Genomic DNA, 16,623 nt, shown 5'->3' with positions numbered 1-16,623 from the left:
TTGTAGCTTGTGCCCATCTTATGCTGCTTGTTCCCTATCTACAGCCTGTATGTTCTTGATTTCCTCTCACTGAAATCTTCTCTATAATTGTTTGGAAGCCCAACTGAATTCAGATGAGCTTTCATGTGCATGAAATTATAGCTAGTGGTTGCAATCTTTTATGTACTTAAGTTTGGAATGAGTTCCATTCAACTTAAGCTTATTTCTGAATACACATGCATAGGGTTGTGTTAGTGTCTTTGTGCTTCCACTGTAAGTCCATGATGACTAGAATTAATCCTCACAATATTTTTTTAATTGTATACTGACTTTCAACCTGTTGGTTCCTGGGGCAGTTCACAACAATAAAAAAATCAAAAGAAAACAATAAAATAAGACCAGCAGTCAAAGGCAGCGGATTTAAACAATTGTAATGCATAACTTGGGAGAACAGAAAGGTTTTTGCATGGCACCAAAAAGATAGCCTGCAAGCCCCAAACAAGCATCATGTATAGGAAGTTCCACAGTGAAAAAGGTTCTCTCTCTGTGGCTGCAACCTGTCTCACTTCCCCTAATGGGACACCTGAAGGAGAGGGTGGCAGTTCCCATGTCAGTTGGTCTCTGTATTGAATAAGCATTCCCTTAGGTATTGATGTCTCAACACATTTAGAGAGTTTTGAATATCAGCACCAAGCCTGGAACTGTGCTTGGAAACATGCGAGCACCCAGTGAAGCTCTTTTAGCATTAGAGTAATATCCCAGTCAATAATTTGCAAGAAGTTTTCAGATGCATTACATTAATCGATTTTAGATGGCATATCACACTTTGACCATGGCTGGCTTTTTCTTTCCAAGAAATGGGTGTGTGAAGGGTTGTTTTGTCTTCTGAACTTTGTATTTCCTGCATGATGGCTTATTTTTGCATGAACAAGCCACTCTTTAGAACCTGTGGCTTCCTTCAAGGTTGTTCTTGCCCATAATGAGTTGTTACGTTTTCCAGACCTGGCTGGCTGATTTTATGGTGGGTTACCTGGCTACAGAAGTGCTTGGAAAGTGCAGCAGAAAATCTTGTGAAGGTAATGGAAATGTTTGTTCCATGTAACTTCATGTCTTGCTTTCATTGTTTCCCCTGTATCCTCTGGGCTGGACCAGTGGCAGCTCCTGCTGCTGCCCTCAACATGCACAGAGTACAGGAGTTAAGCAATTTGTTTCTATCTGTCTGGTTTTTTTATGAAAGCTTTTCAGTCTAGTGGAAATCTGTAAACCTTCTGAGTAGGTCTTAAATATGATAGGTAGACTAAGTAGGTAGATAGATGCCCCCCACCACTTTACTTTGATTCTTGAGTTAAGCGTGCACAGGATTGCATGTAGTTTTAGACTCTGGTCATTAAATACAAGCCTGTTTTTACAGAAAAAACTGCTTTTTGATAAAGCCAGGGAACAGTAATTGCATGTTTCCAGTCCATTTTGCAGTAACCTTTTTTTGAAAGGTCACATATGTGCATGTAAGTAATAGAATAGTGCTTCAGATTTCTGAAAAGAAACTAAGCCTATTGTTGATTGATTTCTGTAGTTTTTATTGAAAGCACAGTAGAGGGTTCTGTGTAATGGGATGCGTGACCACATTACCTTCCCAAGGAAATGGGCAATATGTTTTCAAATATCCCAATTTTTGTGTGCACTTCAGCTTTGTCCAAGTCATTCTGTTTTCAGTCATTTTGCCATATGTTGCCTTCTTTATAAATTGTAAGCAAACTCATTAGGTTAAATAGTTTTGGAGACACTGAGTACAAGTATGCACACATCTTGCTGGGCGCTGACAGCAAGTTAGGGCTTGTGAGTGTCTGTTTTCTAAAGTATAAAACAAGAATGGGCCTTATTACTATTCATTACATTACTATACTGCCTGTAGTCTAAGCTTTCTGGGTGGTTCACAACATTAAGTCACTCTTACGTATTTGAGATTCATGGCCACCCTAGTTTACACACCTAACCAAGTAAGGCATAATTGCATGTTGATGAATATGTTTTGGGTTGTTGAGAAGTATAAAGGGATGACCTCTCAAAACAATATATGTGGATGCAGGAACTACATTGGAAAAATCTTTCCTCTGGGTTTTTGAAGAGGGGGCAGGAACTTGTACACCTGAGAAGGCCAGCAGAATGACTGCTTAAGAATCTCATTGCTAGAATGACAGGATAGATGAGCTAACTGCTTGCCCCCAAGCATTTCCTGCCCCTTCCAATAGCACTGAGTTTGGAATGCTGGTGGGAAAGAGCCTTCCTCAGTTACAAAGAGGAGAACCATTCATGTATTCTCTTAATATATGAACACTTCTGAAAACGGTTTTTCCAATGCTTTAAACAGAGTATGATTTACCATGTTTTCCAGTGATTTACTGTGCTGGTATATTTCTGCCTGCAATATTTACATTTACCAGTTTTCCCTTTAATGGCTTCAGTATAATGCAACATACCACTGATGTTGCTTTTTCTGATTAAGCATTGTTATGACTACTAACCAAAAGTGTGCACACACAAAAACCCTAAGCAGGATTTTTGTAAAGACTTCAGATTTCCTCAGCTCAGGAAAACAAATGAAACACTGCTCTGTATTTTTGCTGAAAGTGAAACAGATCTTAATTACAGTTTCAGTTTTTTGGTCTGAGTCAAAATATTTTTGCTTTAGTCTTTGATCTGTATAGCCGGTCAGGTGAGCCCTTAACTTGACTTTTGTCTTGGATGATATATACTTGGTTTTATTTTAGTTTTTTGTAGAAAGCAATACAACAGTATAATCATCTGAAAATAAATAAGCTTTACATTCCTGATCTTGCATATTATTATAGCATTCATTGACTGACATTGTTCATATTAATGAATTATAATAAACTTTAATTTTTAGAAATGGAAAAATAGCATTGGTGAAATTTAGTTCCCCACATCAGTGATGTTGACTGAGTTACCTGTGTGTATGCTGCTACCTTATATTAAATCTGAAAATTTGTTTATCTAGCCCAGTATGTTCTACTCTTGGGATCTCACCATGACACTCTTTTGGTGTCCGTTATGCTCCTTGTCTGTCCTGACCTTTATTCTGTTTTAAAAGATACTTCATTAACTGGGAAGATAATGGCAAAATAAAATGCTGTCCTTCCTTATCATGTGCAATTCCAGATATATTTTCAGGAAAATAAAAATGATAGTGACTGTAGCCAAGCAATTCATTTTGTAGTGTGCTAGAAGTGTCCTGAGTGGCTAGACAGAGATGCCTGGTGAGTTAGAGGAAGAAGAAAGGATATGTGTTTTTCTGTACTCAGATGCTGTTTTTGTTTGTTTTGTATAGTGTGTTTTGTTAAGCTCTTTGGGATTTGTGGTCTGAATGGGTACCTTGCATGGTGTGTTTGTGTGTTTCTGAGCCCCAGTTTATGTGAAATGTATTATGTTGTGCCTTGAAGGAACAAATGTCCAATTTGGCATTTAGGGATCAGCCCCCACCTCTGCCTGGTATGCAGTTCCTCTGTCACATTTTTTAAGTCTGAGCTTTACCAGTTTCCTTTCTGTGAAATGGGTGTTGGACCAGGAAACTATAGGTTCAAGAAGAGTAATCCTGTATTTGGAACACAGTTCCTACCTGCCTTGTAGTTTTTTTCCCTCCGTCTCACTGGTTTGGGAAATGGGTAATCTCCTCTTAGGACTAATAACTAGTTAATACATTCTGTTGTCAAAGTTTCCAATAACTAAGATATGGTTGTTTGTTTTTCACAAAACTCCCATTTCATATGTTTAATCAAATGAAACATGCAAGCAGAGGTAGAAAGGAGCAATGGTTCAGCATTGGAGATAGAAAATTTCTCAAAGTGTTTCCCACCTAGGTACCCAGGTAGGCAACACAGGTTGTCAGTGTAGCTTTGCTCAAGCTTTGATCCAGTGCATGAAGGAGACTTCTGAATCGGGCAATCAAACCTACTGCTTTATCAGTGTAATACATGGAAACTGAAGCTACTTTGAAATGTATTTCAAAGTAAAATATAATAAAATACTAATACTACATCCTTTAGACATCAGTCATTTGACCACAGAGGAAAAATGACAGCAAGAACAGATGTTAAGTCCCCTGTAGGTATACAGTCAAAAACAGTGTCCCCAAACCAGCTGTGTTACAATATTATTTGGATCATCCTCATCTAAAAAGTGATAGAGTTAGGCAAGTACAAAACAGCAAGTAAAATGATCAAAAATGTTCCTTTCTGTGAGAAAAAATGGTAGGAGCCTTTTCATTAAATAAAAGGCAGAACAAGTCCAGATGGATTAGAAAGCTATGTAATAAAGACTTGACACCCAGTGAAGCTGATAAACCTATGCTAACGATCAATATACTAAAGACTTCACAAAGTGCATAAATAGTGATGATTACAATTAGATGATTAGACAAATGTAGCTTTTATTCATGATAATTAAAAGTAAGCTCTGCAGCTGGATTCAGCAGATGCTACTGACAACGATTTCATTTTTGTACCCTACTTACAGGTTTCCAGAGATATCCAGGTAGCTGCAACAAAACAGTTTGACAGACCTTGACCACATCGTGCAGATTTTTTTGCACTTTTATAACTTTTACCCAGAATCATTGATGCATGATTTCAAATAGAGCTAAGGTAGTTATGGACATTACTTTGATCATATGTCTATTGCTCTGTGAAGAAGCAGCTTATGGACAATCCAAATTACCTAAACATTAACTAACTAGAAAATCAGTTATATTCAGTTAAATTTAAATCTTGAGTCAAATTTGGAGGTAGTTGACTTAGAGAAGGATAATCAAATAGCTAATGTTAAGAGAAGCAGTCTCTTCTGGGGGTGGAATATCTAATCAAGATAAATGTAAGGATGCAACTACTCTCAGAATCTTTGCTCCAATTTTTTTCCTGGAAAATATAGTCACCTGTGGGCCTTTTTTTAAAGTTAGAAGAAACAGGCACTCTTCATCTTCAAAACATTATTACCTAAGTCTGCATCAGTTACAAATGTATACACACAGTTCCAATTTGAACCTGCTTATGAGCTTAAGTTTTGTCTGCTTGTTGCTAGCTGAGGGTAATTTTATATATTCAGATGTTCAGACAATGCTTTTCCTGAACTGTTACCTCTTTATACAGCTAACAGGATTGCTTCCTGTTGAAAAAATTATTCCATAAATGTAACATCCTAAAAAAAAAAAAAGTTCAGCCTATGTCTGTCCTGATCTGTTAGTTTTCTATCTAAAGATTCCCCCCATCCCACCTCCCTACACACACACTTTAATGGGTTACAGTATAGGAAATTCTTCACTTGATTCTGCTGAATGAAATGTCATAATTGGGCAAAAATATGCCCATTTTTGTGGCATAGCAGATAAGAAATTGCCCCTCTTGACACAGCTTTAGAAAACCAATTTCTTAAACAAGGATTCATTTACTATAAATTATAATTTCCTAGGAATACAATCACAGATTAAAACTTTACTGCATTGCAGTGACTTCAGTTATTTTGTAAGCAGCAGGTATCCATACATTTATTATAATGGTGATGGAAACTTCCAGAAGTGTAAAGAATAAAGTTGAAATCCAGAAAAGAAGGTTGCTGTGAAGGTCTTCACAATTTTGTTCAACTTCTTTGGCATTCAGTGCAGTTATTAGAAAAGTACTCTACTGAGTTCAAACAAGACCTGCAAAATAAATAATAATTTCACGATTTACTATTCCCTCTATTTCCAGTGTTCAGTAAGTGAACTCTCATGCCTGTGGAGCCTAGCCCTAACAATTACCCCATGGGCAAGAGAAACAGGTATCAGAATCATTAAGAAACCTGTGCAGAAGTAAAAAAGAAAAGCTTTAGGAGAAAAACCCAAGTGAGACCCTCAAAGTTGCCCATTAAGATTGAATGTAGAAAAACTGATGCTCCCTCTAAGGAAAACTACAGTAGTTCCCTGAAATTTGTGGGGTTTACATTCCTAAAGCACCCACGAATTGTGAAAACCTGCAAATTTGGTGCCGGCGATGGGCGCCGGCTGCCAAGGTGGTGCGGGCGGGAGGCGTGGGCCGGGCCGGGTGTGCACATGGAGCAGGGGCGAGCGTGCGCAGAGATGGTTTTCTCCTAGCAAGTCCAAACTCAGAGGAAATTATCTCCTTGTGAGTAAGCTGCTGCATGGTGAGGCACCGGCTTACCGCAAGGAGATCAGCTTGGACTCGCTCAGAGAAAAAACCCGCGGAAGACTGAAGCTACGAATGCTGAACCACGACTTCACGAGGGTATACTGTACCTCAGAATGTCTGACATTGGTCTGTCTAAGAGACAGATAGAACAATAAGGTGCTTTATTAGGAGGGAAGGTGCCTAATCTATTTTGGGAAGGGGTTGTACTCCTCCTGAATGTAGAGTGGAGGATCTCCTCATCTTTGTTACTTGAGGCTCAGGTGGCCTCAGGGAACACCCCTATCTGGACAAAGGTAACTTTTCATTAGTTCTCTGTGTCCCAGGGTAATTTCCTACAAAGTGTTTAATGTGGGGGAGGTTTTGAAGATCACACAAAAACTGTAGCTTCTGCAAAATGCATTTGTCAGACTGGATCGTGTAGGTCCAAATATGTCACACTGACTCTGGCCCATTTGCACTGGCTTCTTGTACATTTCTGAGTCCAATATAAGGTGCTGGTTCTGACCTATAGTGACTTACAGGACTCAGGATTTCAATCTCTGATGGAGTGGCTCTCCCAGCATGAACTACTTGAACTATGCTCATCAGCCAAGGGCCTCTTTCAGGTTCCTCCTGTAAGATCAGCTTAGAGCAGTGGTCCCCTTTTAGGCACCAGGGACCGGTTTCATAGAAGACAATTTTTCCAAGGTGTGGGGGGGAGATGGTTTTGGGTTTATAAAAGCACATTACATTTATTGTGCACTTTATTATTATTACATTGCAATGTATAAAGAAATGGTTATACAACTGACCATAATGCAGAATCAATGGGAGCCTCCACCAGCCCTGCAGCCCAGCCCTTACATGCTTCCCAGCTCCCTCACTGCTCACATGTGCCCTTCCCAGCTTCTCCATGCCACCTGCCACCTGGCTCTGCTGCCACTCCCTCCTCCTTTCAAGGCCCAAGATCCAAAAGGGCCCTAATGATAATCTGTATTTGCAGCAGCTCCCCAGCAATGATGCTAGCGCTGGGAAGCAGGTGCAAATACAGATGAAGCTTTGCTCATTCACCTGCCACTCAGCTCCTGCTGTGTGGCCCAGTTCCTAACAGGCCACGGACCAGTACTGGTCCACATTCTGGGGGCTGGGGTCCCCTGGCTTGGAGAACTGTAACAAAGAAGAGGGCCTTCTTAATGTTGCCCCTTCCAGTTGTTTCCCCAGCGGCATCCAACTGGCACTAATGTTATCTTTTTGATGCCGGGTTAAAACCATTCTGTTTGCAAGTATTTGGTAGCATATGATACCTTTCTAATTGCTTCCTGGGATTTCTTGTTGTTGTTGTTTAATCAACAATATAGAAACTATTATTATGCATTAAGTCACAGTCCTATCACAGGCATCATAACAGATTTCGGCCATCCTGTGCCAGGCAGATGAAGCAGCAGAGGGTCCCTAGGTCCTGCATTTTCACTGGAGGGGCTTTTTTCTTTTTCTTGCAACTTTTTGTATTTTTTTTAGTTCACTGCAAATTAAGAAAAATGTATTTCTTCCTGTTTAACCCCCTCCCCCTTTTTTGTTTTAACCTCCCTCTTTTGTTGTATCTCAACCCTCCAGACTTTGTAACTGGTGTCCTCCTATCCTAGCATCAGGTATGGATATACTAAGATAGCATTTTTTAAAAATACAGCAGCTAAAGCAGGAGTAAATATCCTGTTTTTCTGTCAAGGACCATTTTTCCTTGAGGGTAATCTGGCAGGGGTTACAGGGCCAGAGTCAAACAGCAGTTGTGTCACTCTTCATGCCACACCTTTTGCTCTCTTCTTCCTTCCCTCCTTGTCTAGCAGGCTACTCAGGGAGGGAGAGGCTGATTTTTGCCAGAGGGCTGAGCTGATCACTTGGAAAGGGCTTTAAGTTTTTTAAATGTGTCAACAGGGCAGGATACAGAACTTCATGTTCCTTCAAATGCTTTGGCCTACCAGTTTTGCTACAGCTCATTATTGACTATGCCTGTTAGGGCTGATAGAAGTTGTTTACCAAAATAGCTTGGAGCCCACAGATTGCCCACCACTGGTCAGAATAAGGAAAAAAGTCTACTACTGCTCATTCAACCAAGTAGGCTTGGTGAACAAGAGAATAAAGTAGCACTACCTAGACAAACAAGAGCCTTTGCAAGCCTAATAGGATGGGGAGAGGATGGCCAGGAGCTAACGGAACAAGTCTAGGCTCTGCCTCCAAAAAGGAATAGCCATCTGCTCCCTTTAGCAGCTGATATGGGGCTTTTTCCTTGCTCTTGCAGTTATAGTCCCTGTTCCAGGACCTATGAAATGAGATTTCAGGACTGGAAGAAACAAACCATAACCACTACTAGACTTGTAGTATCAGCTGTAGATCCCAAGTATTCAAGGGCTCTTCTAAATCCACCAAATTACAAAAGAAAAGCATCCTCAGCAATATCAGAAAAAGGTGTCGTAGTAAAATATCAGTATGAATGTACAACTTAGGGTTACTTCACATACCAAAAAATTCCTAGATGGAAAACTTCATAGGCAATAATCTACAGCTCTTCAGTCAACCAGATGTAGCTTCCATGACAAGTGAACACAATGAAAATCCTCTAAATACTATTAGCATTCAATATTCATGAATACTGCATACTAAATTTCATCATGAAATGTGCAGAGTATTCCTGAATAACAAAGCCAAGCTAATTTTGAGTTCTTACACTTCTGCATAGGTTCAACCTATTCTGTTATAGCAAGTCAGCTAAGAATGAACTCTGAACTTTTAAGTTCAGTTTCAACATTATGTTTCTAATGTAATGATACTTTATTTTACAGCATTCTTGCAGAGATCATTGATGTAACACTTATGAAGTGTTTGCAATATTCAAGAATGTTCTATCATTACGAAGTATTTTGCAAATTCCTAAAAATTGTTCCAGAAGTAGCAAGTCTAATGAAAGCAAACCTTTCTCCAGACATGCTTCACTGAATTTGCCAATATTCTAGATAACATATTGGTAACTTATAGATACACTATATTAAAAAAAAGGTAAGAGCTCACATGCTATCTGTTAATAAACCTGTTATGTATTTCTGATGTTATACAGAAGTAGATTTTTGACTGACTAACCTCTATGGTGATGAGGATCACTATCATCCATTCCAAACGCAAGGCATGTTTTTCATTTAAATGATTTCTCATCAGGTCTGTCAACTCTGTACAGTGTTGGAGCTTTTCATTTATCACCTGCAACCATAGAGATAAAAGAACTGTATTTCTGAAAACCTTGACCAGGTAGTGTGTTAAAATGAATTGTCATATGAAATGTCCAAATGGAATTGAACAATCACCTCATCTGACCAACTATAAAAGAACTGATATTTCTGTAAGTGAATGCAGCACAGCGCCTAACACCATTGACCAGGAATCTACAATTCAGTTCTTACAGATACTTATGGAATCTGTAAATGTGTCCCCTACACATTACCTATGGGCACCTAAATGTTACTGTTTTACTTGTTTGTGACACGTTTTTATTTGAAATGCTTATAGCTTTCTAGCAATTATATACAGGTTCAGCAAAAGTGGAGTACATATCCAAACAAATATCCAGTAGAAGTTGGTGTGTCTATGTGCTACTTATTCATATATCAGGAGCACTGTAATTTCCGCATCCATTGCATTATGGAAGCTGTTTAATAATACCAAATTGGAAAATAGTATTTTAGTGGTCAAAGGGACACAGTGAATCCTTTTCCCATTTCTCCTTCCATCAACTAGGTAAATCACTTTTAAAAAGCATGCACTTCAGTGAATGTTTGTTTATGTAACAAGCGTCTCTCAAAAAGAAGCAGCTACTGGGTATTGTGAAAACGTTTATTTAAAGGCAGCATTAGCTGCATTGTACTGTCACTAGTAAGTCCTTAGTTAAAGAGTACCTGATAGAAATGAAACAAAAGTTTTGGCTTAAGACCCAACAGGCAAGTGCAAAGTAGCAATCCTCTTATTAGGCATTTTGGGGTGATGCCCACAAGCAGTTCTCTGCACGTGCTCATTGAGTGAAAAAGGCTAAGGATATCTACCTTAATAGTTCTGAGTAAAATACAAGTGTTAATAGCTTTATGGAACAGTGGCTTAAAAAACATCACACAGACTAAATCAGCCATGTGTATAACAAGCACATATTAATAGTTACTGAAAATTTAACTTTTTAAGCTTTGAGAATTAAAAGGATCTGAAACGGAAAACAGATATAGCATCATTCAGTCTGATGAATGGTACCTAAATGGAGATTATTTCTACAGGTTTAACAATCTTGTTTGTGTCTCATACCAGTATATATTTGTAAGAATGCAGCAATGGATGTACATAGCTTGTATCCCTATCTGCTCAGCCAAGGAACTATCAAAGTAGACTGCCTTATATATTTGTAATACCTTTTCAAAATTCCTCTTTTAAGCCTCATTTACCAAGAATATAGCAAGTTTGTCCTCTCACTTCATAATTTTCAGAGGAATAATCAGCATTTCCTGAAAATGTTGTTTATACTGGAGTCAACCTCTTGTTAAATGCATAATTTTTACTGAGGGCTCTATTTTTATAAACTATGTAGCCACCCTATAGGAATCTTTGTCAGAACAGCACTAAAGCAAATCTTGTACAGAACAGACAAAACCATGAAGCCACACCTACCAGCAGGAACAGAATATAGAGTAAGATTGTCACAAAGATTGTGACAAGAAGGTTAACTGCCTTCTTTAGGAAAGAAAAAAATGACATTGTGAGAAAGGCAACACACAAAAAGACTGATAACAAGAGGAAAAAAATCCAGCTGGCTGCACTGAAAAACTATAATTTAACATAATGAAATGGTGGGCGGGGGAGAGATAAAACTGGGAAAAAATCCTGAAACTACAAATGGAAAATGAGCAGCTTTGTAATAATATTTTGAAAATGAAATGTTAAACAGTCAACTTTACTGACTGTACCATTTAATACAAAATAGAGAACAGAAAGTTTAACCAAGTACAGAAAAAGCAAGCCCTGAAGGAGGACTGAACAACCTAGACATTTTAGCCTAAAAACAAAAAGGATTAAGGAAGAATGCTAAACTTAAAGGATCGTATCACTGTACAGAACAAAAAGCTTAAGCAGGAAATTAATACTTTTTCCACTTAAAAGTTACAATATGATGCTAAAACTTGCAGTATTTTGCATGCAGATTGCCCTGCTGCAATCCTTTGTTCACTGTAAAGATGCTTTTGAAAACTGGAAGGTCCCTCTAGTGATACAAGTGGGAGAGAAAGCCTTTCTGTTCACTCTTGCTAGCTGAATGTCATCCTTGAAGAGTATTAGAAAGGGAGTAATCTCTACACAGTAGAGATAAATGGGACTCTGGGAAGGATGCAGTATTTGAGGTACTTTTAGCCAAAGCCATGTAAGGGTTGTGTCTTGGGCTATGTCTCAAATTGTCCAACAGATAATCATGGCAAATTCAGTGCTCCCCCACTCTATACTTGCTAGTGAATATGCAAAGTCGTATTTCACACAGGCTGTATATTCATATTGTACCAGACAGTGTTTGGATATTTATGTAATTGAACATCTAAAAAAGTGTTCTCAGAGTACCACCTAATACTCAAACAACAGTCAAACATTCTGCAGAGCATGAGAGATCCCTTATGTATAAATAGAAATGCATGAGGAGGGGACAGGGCTAGGGCACTTCCTCTCATGTGTTTACTCAGTTAATAATGTCTGAATATGGCATTAGTTATTGTATGGGAAAAACTGAAATACATACCTTAACTCTGCGATTAATACTGAGAAACTGACAAGTTTTATCATATAGCTGTTCAAGGTGCTCTCTATCCCAGTAGAAATCTGGGGTAATCAGCAGGTCAGAACTCAAATTTATGCGATGCCTGAGGAAGCATACAAAAACAGTTGAGACTTATACCAGTTGGGTGTTCTTAGGATTATATTTCTAACCTGAAGCAATACTAATCAATGGGTGCTTCAGGTTAGCCTTGAAAGAACCTCAGATTTGCAGCCTCCTTCATGTTACATGTCATGACTGGCTCCCTAGTGTGAAGAAAATACTACTTTTCGAAATCAGATAAAATGTGGAACAATAGTTTGCCTTAAACCAGGAAAATAGTGAGGATATCTGGGAGGACAAGGGTATACTTGAAGCCTGGCAAAGTTCCAAGGATGGTTCCAGGGGGGAGCTCATAGTACCACCAGTCAGAAGGCAGCAATTCCACTTTTTAAAAACAGTTTTTATGGTGAAAAAAAGATGGAAGCAGCAGTGGGAAAACAGTTATGAGTAGAAGGTATCTGGTCCCCTGTAAAATTCTTGGAGGCAGGGTGTTGGCATGATATAAAGCTTTTCTGGAAGCTCCATAAACCAGTGGTCAACATTTCATGTGAACCAATCTGCTACATTCTTTTCAGGCTAAGTTGTTCTCTAAAAGAGAATAACATTTTTCTGTTTTGCTTTACATAAAAGTCTAATACAAGAGTCATTAAAAACAGCTGTGAGATACTTATTAATGAACTATTTTTGTTTGCCTGTATGGTCCTAATGTAAGATTTTGAAATAAGCATGCTCTTTTAGGTTAAGGATTGGTTTCTACAAATCTGTCATGATTACAGGATTTATGGTTCATCTTGTATTTCTAAACAAAGCCATTTCCCACTCTTAGTAGCCAGTTTAAGTGTTATTTGACTTATCCCTTGACAAATCATATGGGCCTATCTGTGATACACCTGACTAGGAACTTTGTAAGCTACCTAGGAAATTGAACTTAGCATAATTATGAATTTCAATAAACCACTAAGCTCTTACTTACTTACTTATTTAGGAAATTTCTATGCTGCCCCATTCGCCGAAGCCTCGGGGCGGCTCACAAACATAAATCTTATCATTCCTGCTGCTTAACATAGGCCATAGGCTAAATCTCTACAAAACATGCACAGCCTGACAAGAGGCTCTTCAACAACTTCTTTTGAGTGGAGTATGACATACAGTTTGATTGCACTGAGCCTTTCCATTTAAGATTTTGTTTTCAGCCCCAGTTGCCTGTGTCCCCCTACACTGCTTTTTATGCCTTACTCTTGCAATTAGTGAACTGATCTTTGGAAATTCATAGGACTTTAAAAGATCATGCTTTATGTATAGACAGGTCATGTTCATCTAATGGTAACTAATAATGTTTCTGGTCTCAAAGTAAAAAAATACAAAAATGGTGGTTTGAAGTGAAAGAATGATTAATCAAAGGAACCATATACTTAGGAGAATTAAAAACAAAAAGCACACCTTTTTGTTTTTAATGATGTTTCTTAACATTTATATACTGCTTTATCTTCTCAAGCCATCAAAGTGTGCAGCAATGGAAAACAATAAAAACTTGCAACAAGAAGAAACATGAAGGGTGCAATCCTATGGTCCCAACATTGTATGGAAGGGCCATAGGAGTATTCGGAACCCTTGTTCCAGGATCCTGTGATAGTGGGACTCCAAATACCTGCCCTGCTTGCAGCCAATGCAGAAAAAATGGCACTGACTGCCTCTTCAAAACTACATGTCAGCCTTGAGGAGGAAAAGGGGTGTGTCAGGGTCAGGAGGCCAGTGGTTTACATCCTATCCAAATGGGCCCTCAGCTTCCTTCCCTCCCATGGCCATCTAGATGAAATACAAGGCATATGTCACAACTGTGAAGATCCTCCTCCTTGCACTGTGCATTGCCTGCATGTAAGCTTCCAGTTCCAGAGGCTTATGCACACTGAAGACGGGGGGCCCTAAAGCAGTAAAAATATTAAGGATACAATACTTATGCATGTTTAGTCAAGGAAAAAATGCATGGCTGGGTGTAATGATTTAAAGTGTTGTGAGGGTATTCCTTTAAATGTTAAGTTTCAGAAGAGCAAGGAAGGGGTAAAAGGGGGATAAGTGAGGTGATTGGTTGGCGACAGAGTATATGGGGGGAGCTTGGAAGTGTGTAAGGAGTGTTTGTGAAGGGAAATAATGATATACCTCAGTCAGAAGTTGTTACACATTGTTCTACTCTATAAGGAAATAAGTTACTATCTTGAAACCAATATGCATCTTGTACATTTTTTTTATTTTTATTGTTAACTCCGCATCATAGGCTGTTTGAATAGCAGCGTCTCATCCTCAGGACCACACAGTCCAATAAAGGAGCCTTATAGCTTGGGCACAACATTGAGGGAAAGGTTAAGTAATAAGATTGGAATTAAATTCCTGGTGGCAATGTGACATATGGAGAAAAAGAAGGAAATATCAAGAAGTTAAAAGACACACCATATCCAAACAAATTATAGGAGTGTATTCATGTCCCTGGGAAATTTGGAAATGTTCTTTTGTCTAAACATGCATAAAACTGTGCCTTATATCATTAAAACGTTACTTTTTAAAAGGGTAAATCGAAAAGATAGGTCTTTGCATGCTTTCTAAAGGGCAACGGGGTAAGGGCCATTCATAGTTCCCGAGGGAGTGTATACCATAATTTGATGTGTGCACAGTTAATCTTTAGTTTTAAAATTAACAAGACTGATAAAGATGGACAAAGATGGATGTAGAGAACTCAGAAACCGAGAAGAAGAGATTGCACCTGTATTAAAGGAACACTGCAATAAAGTTAACCCTGGATTTGTTAAACACTACAATCTAGACAGTATGTAAGAACTTGGCACTTTAGGCATCATATTTTTTGTGGCAAGTTACTTTAAAATTCACTATCGCTACTCAACTGTTTTTGGCTTGTTTTTAATGAAAATACCTTAAGGCAAACAGCTCCCCAATTTTTTGCATCACATCAGCATGAGAGAGTTTCACTTTCCTTCTTGATTTTAATATCTGTAAAAATATAGTAATACAAACTATCAGAAGCTTTATGAATAACTTTGGTTAATATTAGCACACAACAGCAATTGAATAACTCCCATAACATAGGTTTAAGTTTTTTGAAGAACTTTGTGCTTCTGACCCAATTCTAATCCATGATGAAATGATATCCCTTATTCTGTTTTTTGTAAATCCTTTATTTATAGACTGGTTGGCTTAGATTCAGAATTAAATGAGCAGAAAGCTTTGTACAGTATGGCTTTCCTGCTACCTTGAGGGGTTCTCAGGAAAGTTCTGGGATGTACCATGGGGATACAGTGGTAACAAGGAAATCTCAGGGAATTGGGCAAAGGCAGTTTGTAGGACTAGAGCATGAGGAAGAAGGCAGAAGCACATGCTGCATGTGTAAGTTCCAACTGCACATCCTCTGGTTCCAAGCTATTAGTAATAGCCAATATTTTTCTCCAGTAAGAGAGATGCTTAGAAGATTTCCTCCTTGTATCACAGCTGAATCCTTTGGAGCTCTAGTACCAGCAGTATATTTGCAAAACTTTTTTCTTGCAACAATGCTTTTTCACAGCAAGGGAGCTTTTATATCTGTGGTTAGAAAGTCTCCAGATAATGAACTCACTAGATGTCTTGATTTCTCCTAGGCTGGTGATATTTCCCCACCCCACATTTTCAATATGGGCTGTGATACACATCTGTTTATTATTTATTCAAAAACATTTCCATGCTATCTTTCATTAAATCACGTTCTAAGCTGGAATACATTATAAATAATACATTTTTTTAAAAAATTTAACAACGGAATCAGACAGTCATAATGTAACAGAAGATAATAAATCTTGAGACCGACTGAGAGGTTATAAATGATAATACTAGAGTAAGTAAGCCTGGTGCTACGAAAGGTGGACATCTGACTGAGATGCCTCCACCAAGGGGGCCCTGTCTTGTGATGTCATAATATTAGTACTTCCAGTTAGGGAGGTATTGGAAGCAGCACCTAAGATGAAGATCTCAAGGCAAAGGCTGATCGAGGAAGAGCATTCCTTCAGGTATTTCAGCCCCACACATTCTATAGGTCTAAAGGGAAGAACCAGTTGTCTTCAGAAGTAGCCACACACATAGAACATTACAATAATTCTGTCAGGATGTTACTAGAGCATGAATCACCATGGCCAAAAACTTACTGGAATGCCTGCAGCTAGCAAATGAGCTAAAGCTAGTAAAAAGTACTTTGCCAACAAGGACACATGAGCTCTTAGTTAGCCACAACCTCCTCTGAACCATAAAACATGCCTTCAGTTTACTGGTCCTTATTCAGCCCATTACCAGAGCTGGCTCCATGTTACCTGATTCAAATGAGCTAACATTAATTGGCGTACTCCTCACACTTCATTCTAACTCTCTGAAAAACCTTATCCAGTGGCTTCATATAGACACTGAACATGGAGGAATAATGCAGAACCCTGCCATATCTCACAACATAATTGCGATAGGGTCCAGTAGAAACCTCACAATATCATCTGGAACTGGCCTTGTAGGCAGCAGTGGAACAACCTGTATCACTGTGCTCCATAATGCCCACTCCCCAGA

The 16,623-nt window shown here is 38.6% G+C and overlaps 2 protein-coding genes across 6 annotated transcripts in view; one reads left to right on the top strand and one right to left on the bottom strand.

Annotated features, from left to right (window-relative positions):
* The window catches only part of ARMT1 (acidic residue methyltransferase 1), a 57,182-nt gene that overhangs the window by 2,637 nt on the left and 37,922 nt on the right, over positions 1-16,623 (top strand). The window contains exon 2 of one of the 2 annotated variants that reach the window (XM_044422777.1): positions 980-1,055. The gene's annotated coding sequence lies outside the window, so the exon portion shown is untranslated. Of the gene's footprint in view, positions 1-979; positions 1,056-16,623 lie in introns of those variants that run through there. The other variant, XM_044422758.1, reaches the window with a different exon arrangement.
* RMND1 (required for meiotic nuclear division 1 homolog) overlaps positions 4,404-16,623 on the bottom strand; it is a 36,528-nt gene continuing 24,308 nt past the window's right edge. Inside the window, exons 9-13 of one of the 4 annotated variants that reach the window (XM_044422712.1) lie at positions 14,960-15,036; positions 11,959-12,079; positions 10,848-10,910; positions 9,285-9,401; positions 4,404-5,686 (exon numbers count right to left, since the gene is read on the bottom strand). In XM_044422712.1, the coding sequence (XP_044278647.1) occupies positions 5,654-5,686; positions 9,285-9,401; positions 10,848-10,910; positions 11,959-12,079; positions 14,960-15,036 (411 nt within the window). In that variant the 3' untranslated portion in view covers positions 4,404-5,653. Of the gene's footprint in view, positions 5,687-9,214; positions 9,402-10,847; positions 10,911-11,958; positions 12,080-14,959; positions 15,037-16,623 lie in introns of those variants that run through there. The other 3 variants (XM_044422725.1, XM_044422711.1, XM_044422715.1) reach the window with 3 other exon arrangements.

The sequence above is a fragment of the Varanus komodoensis genome, unplaced genomic scaffold, assembly GCF_004798865.1.
Source record: "Varanus komodoensis strain SLA01 unplaced genomic scaffold, ASM479886v1 scaffold1, whole genome shotgun sequence".
Taxonomy (NCBI): Eukaryota; Metazoa; Chordata; class Lepidosauria; order Squamata; family Varanidae; genus Varanus; species Varanus komodoensis.
The sequence above is the reverse complement of the archived record's forward strand: the minus strand, read 5'-3'. Positions and strand labels throughout refer to the sequence as shown.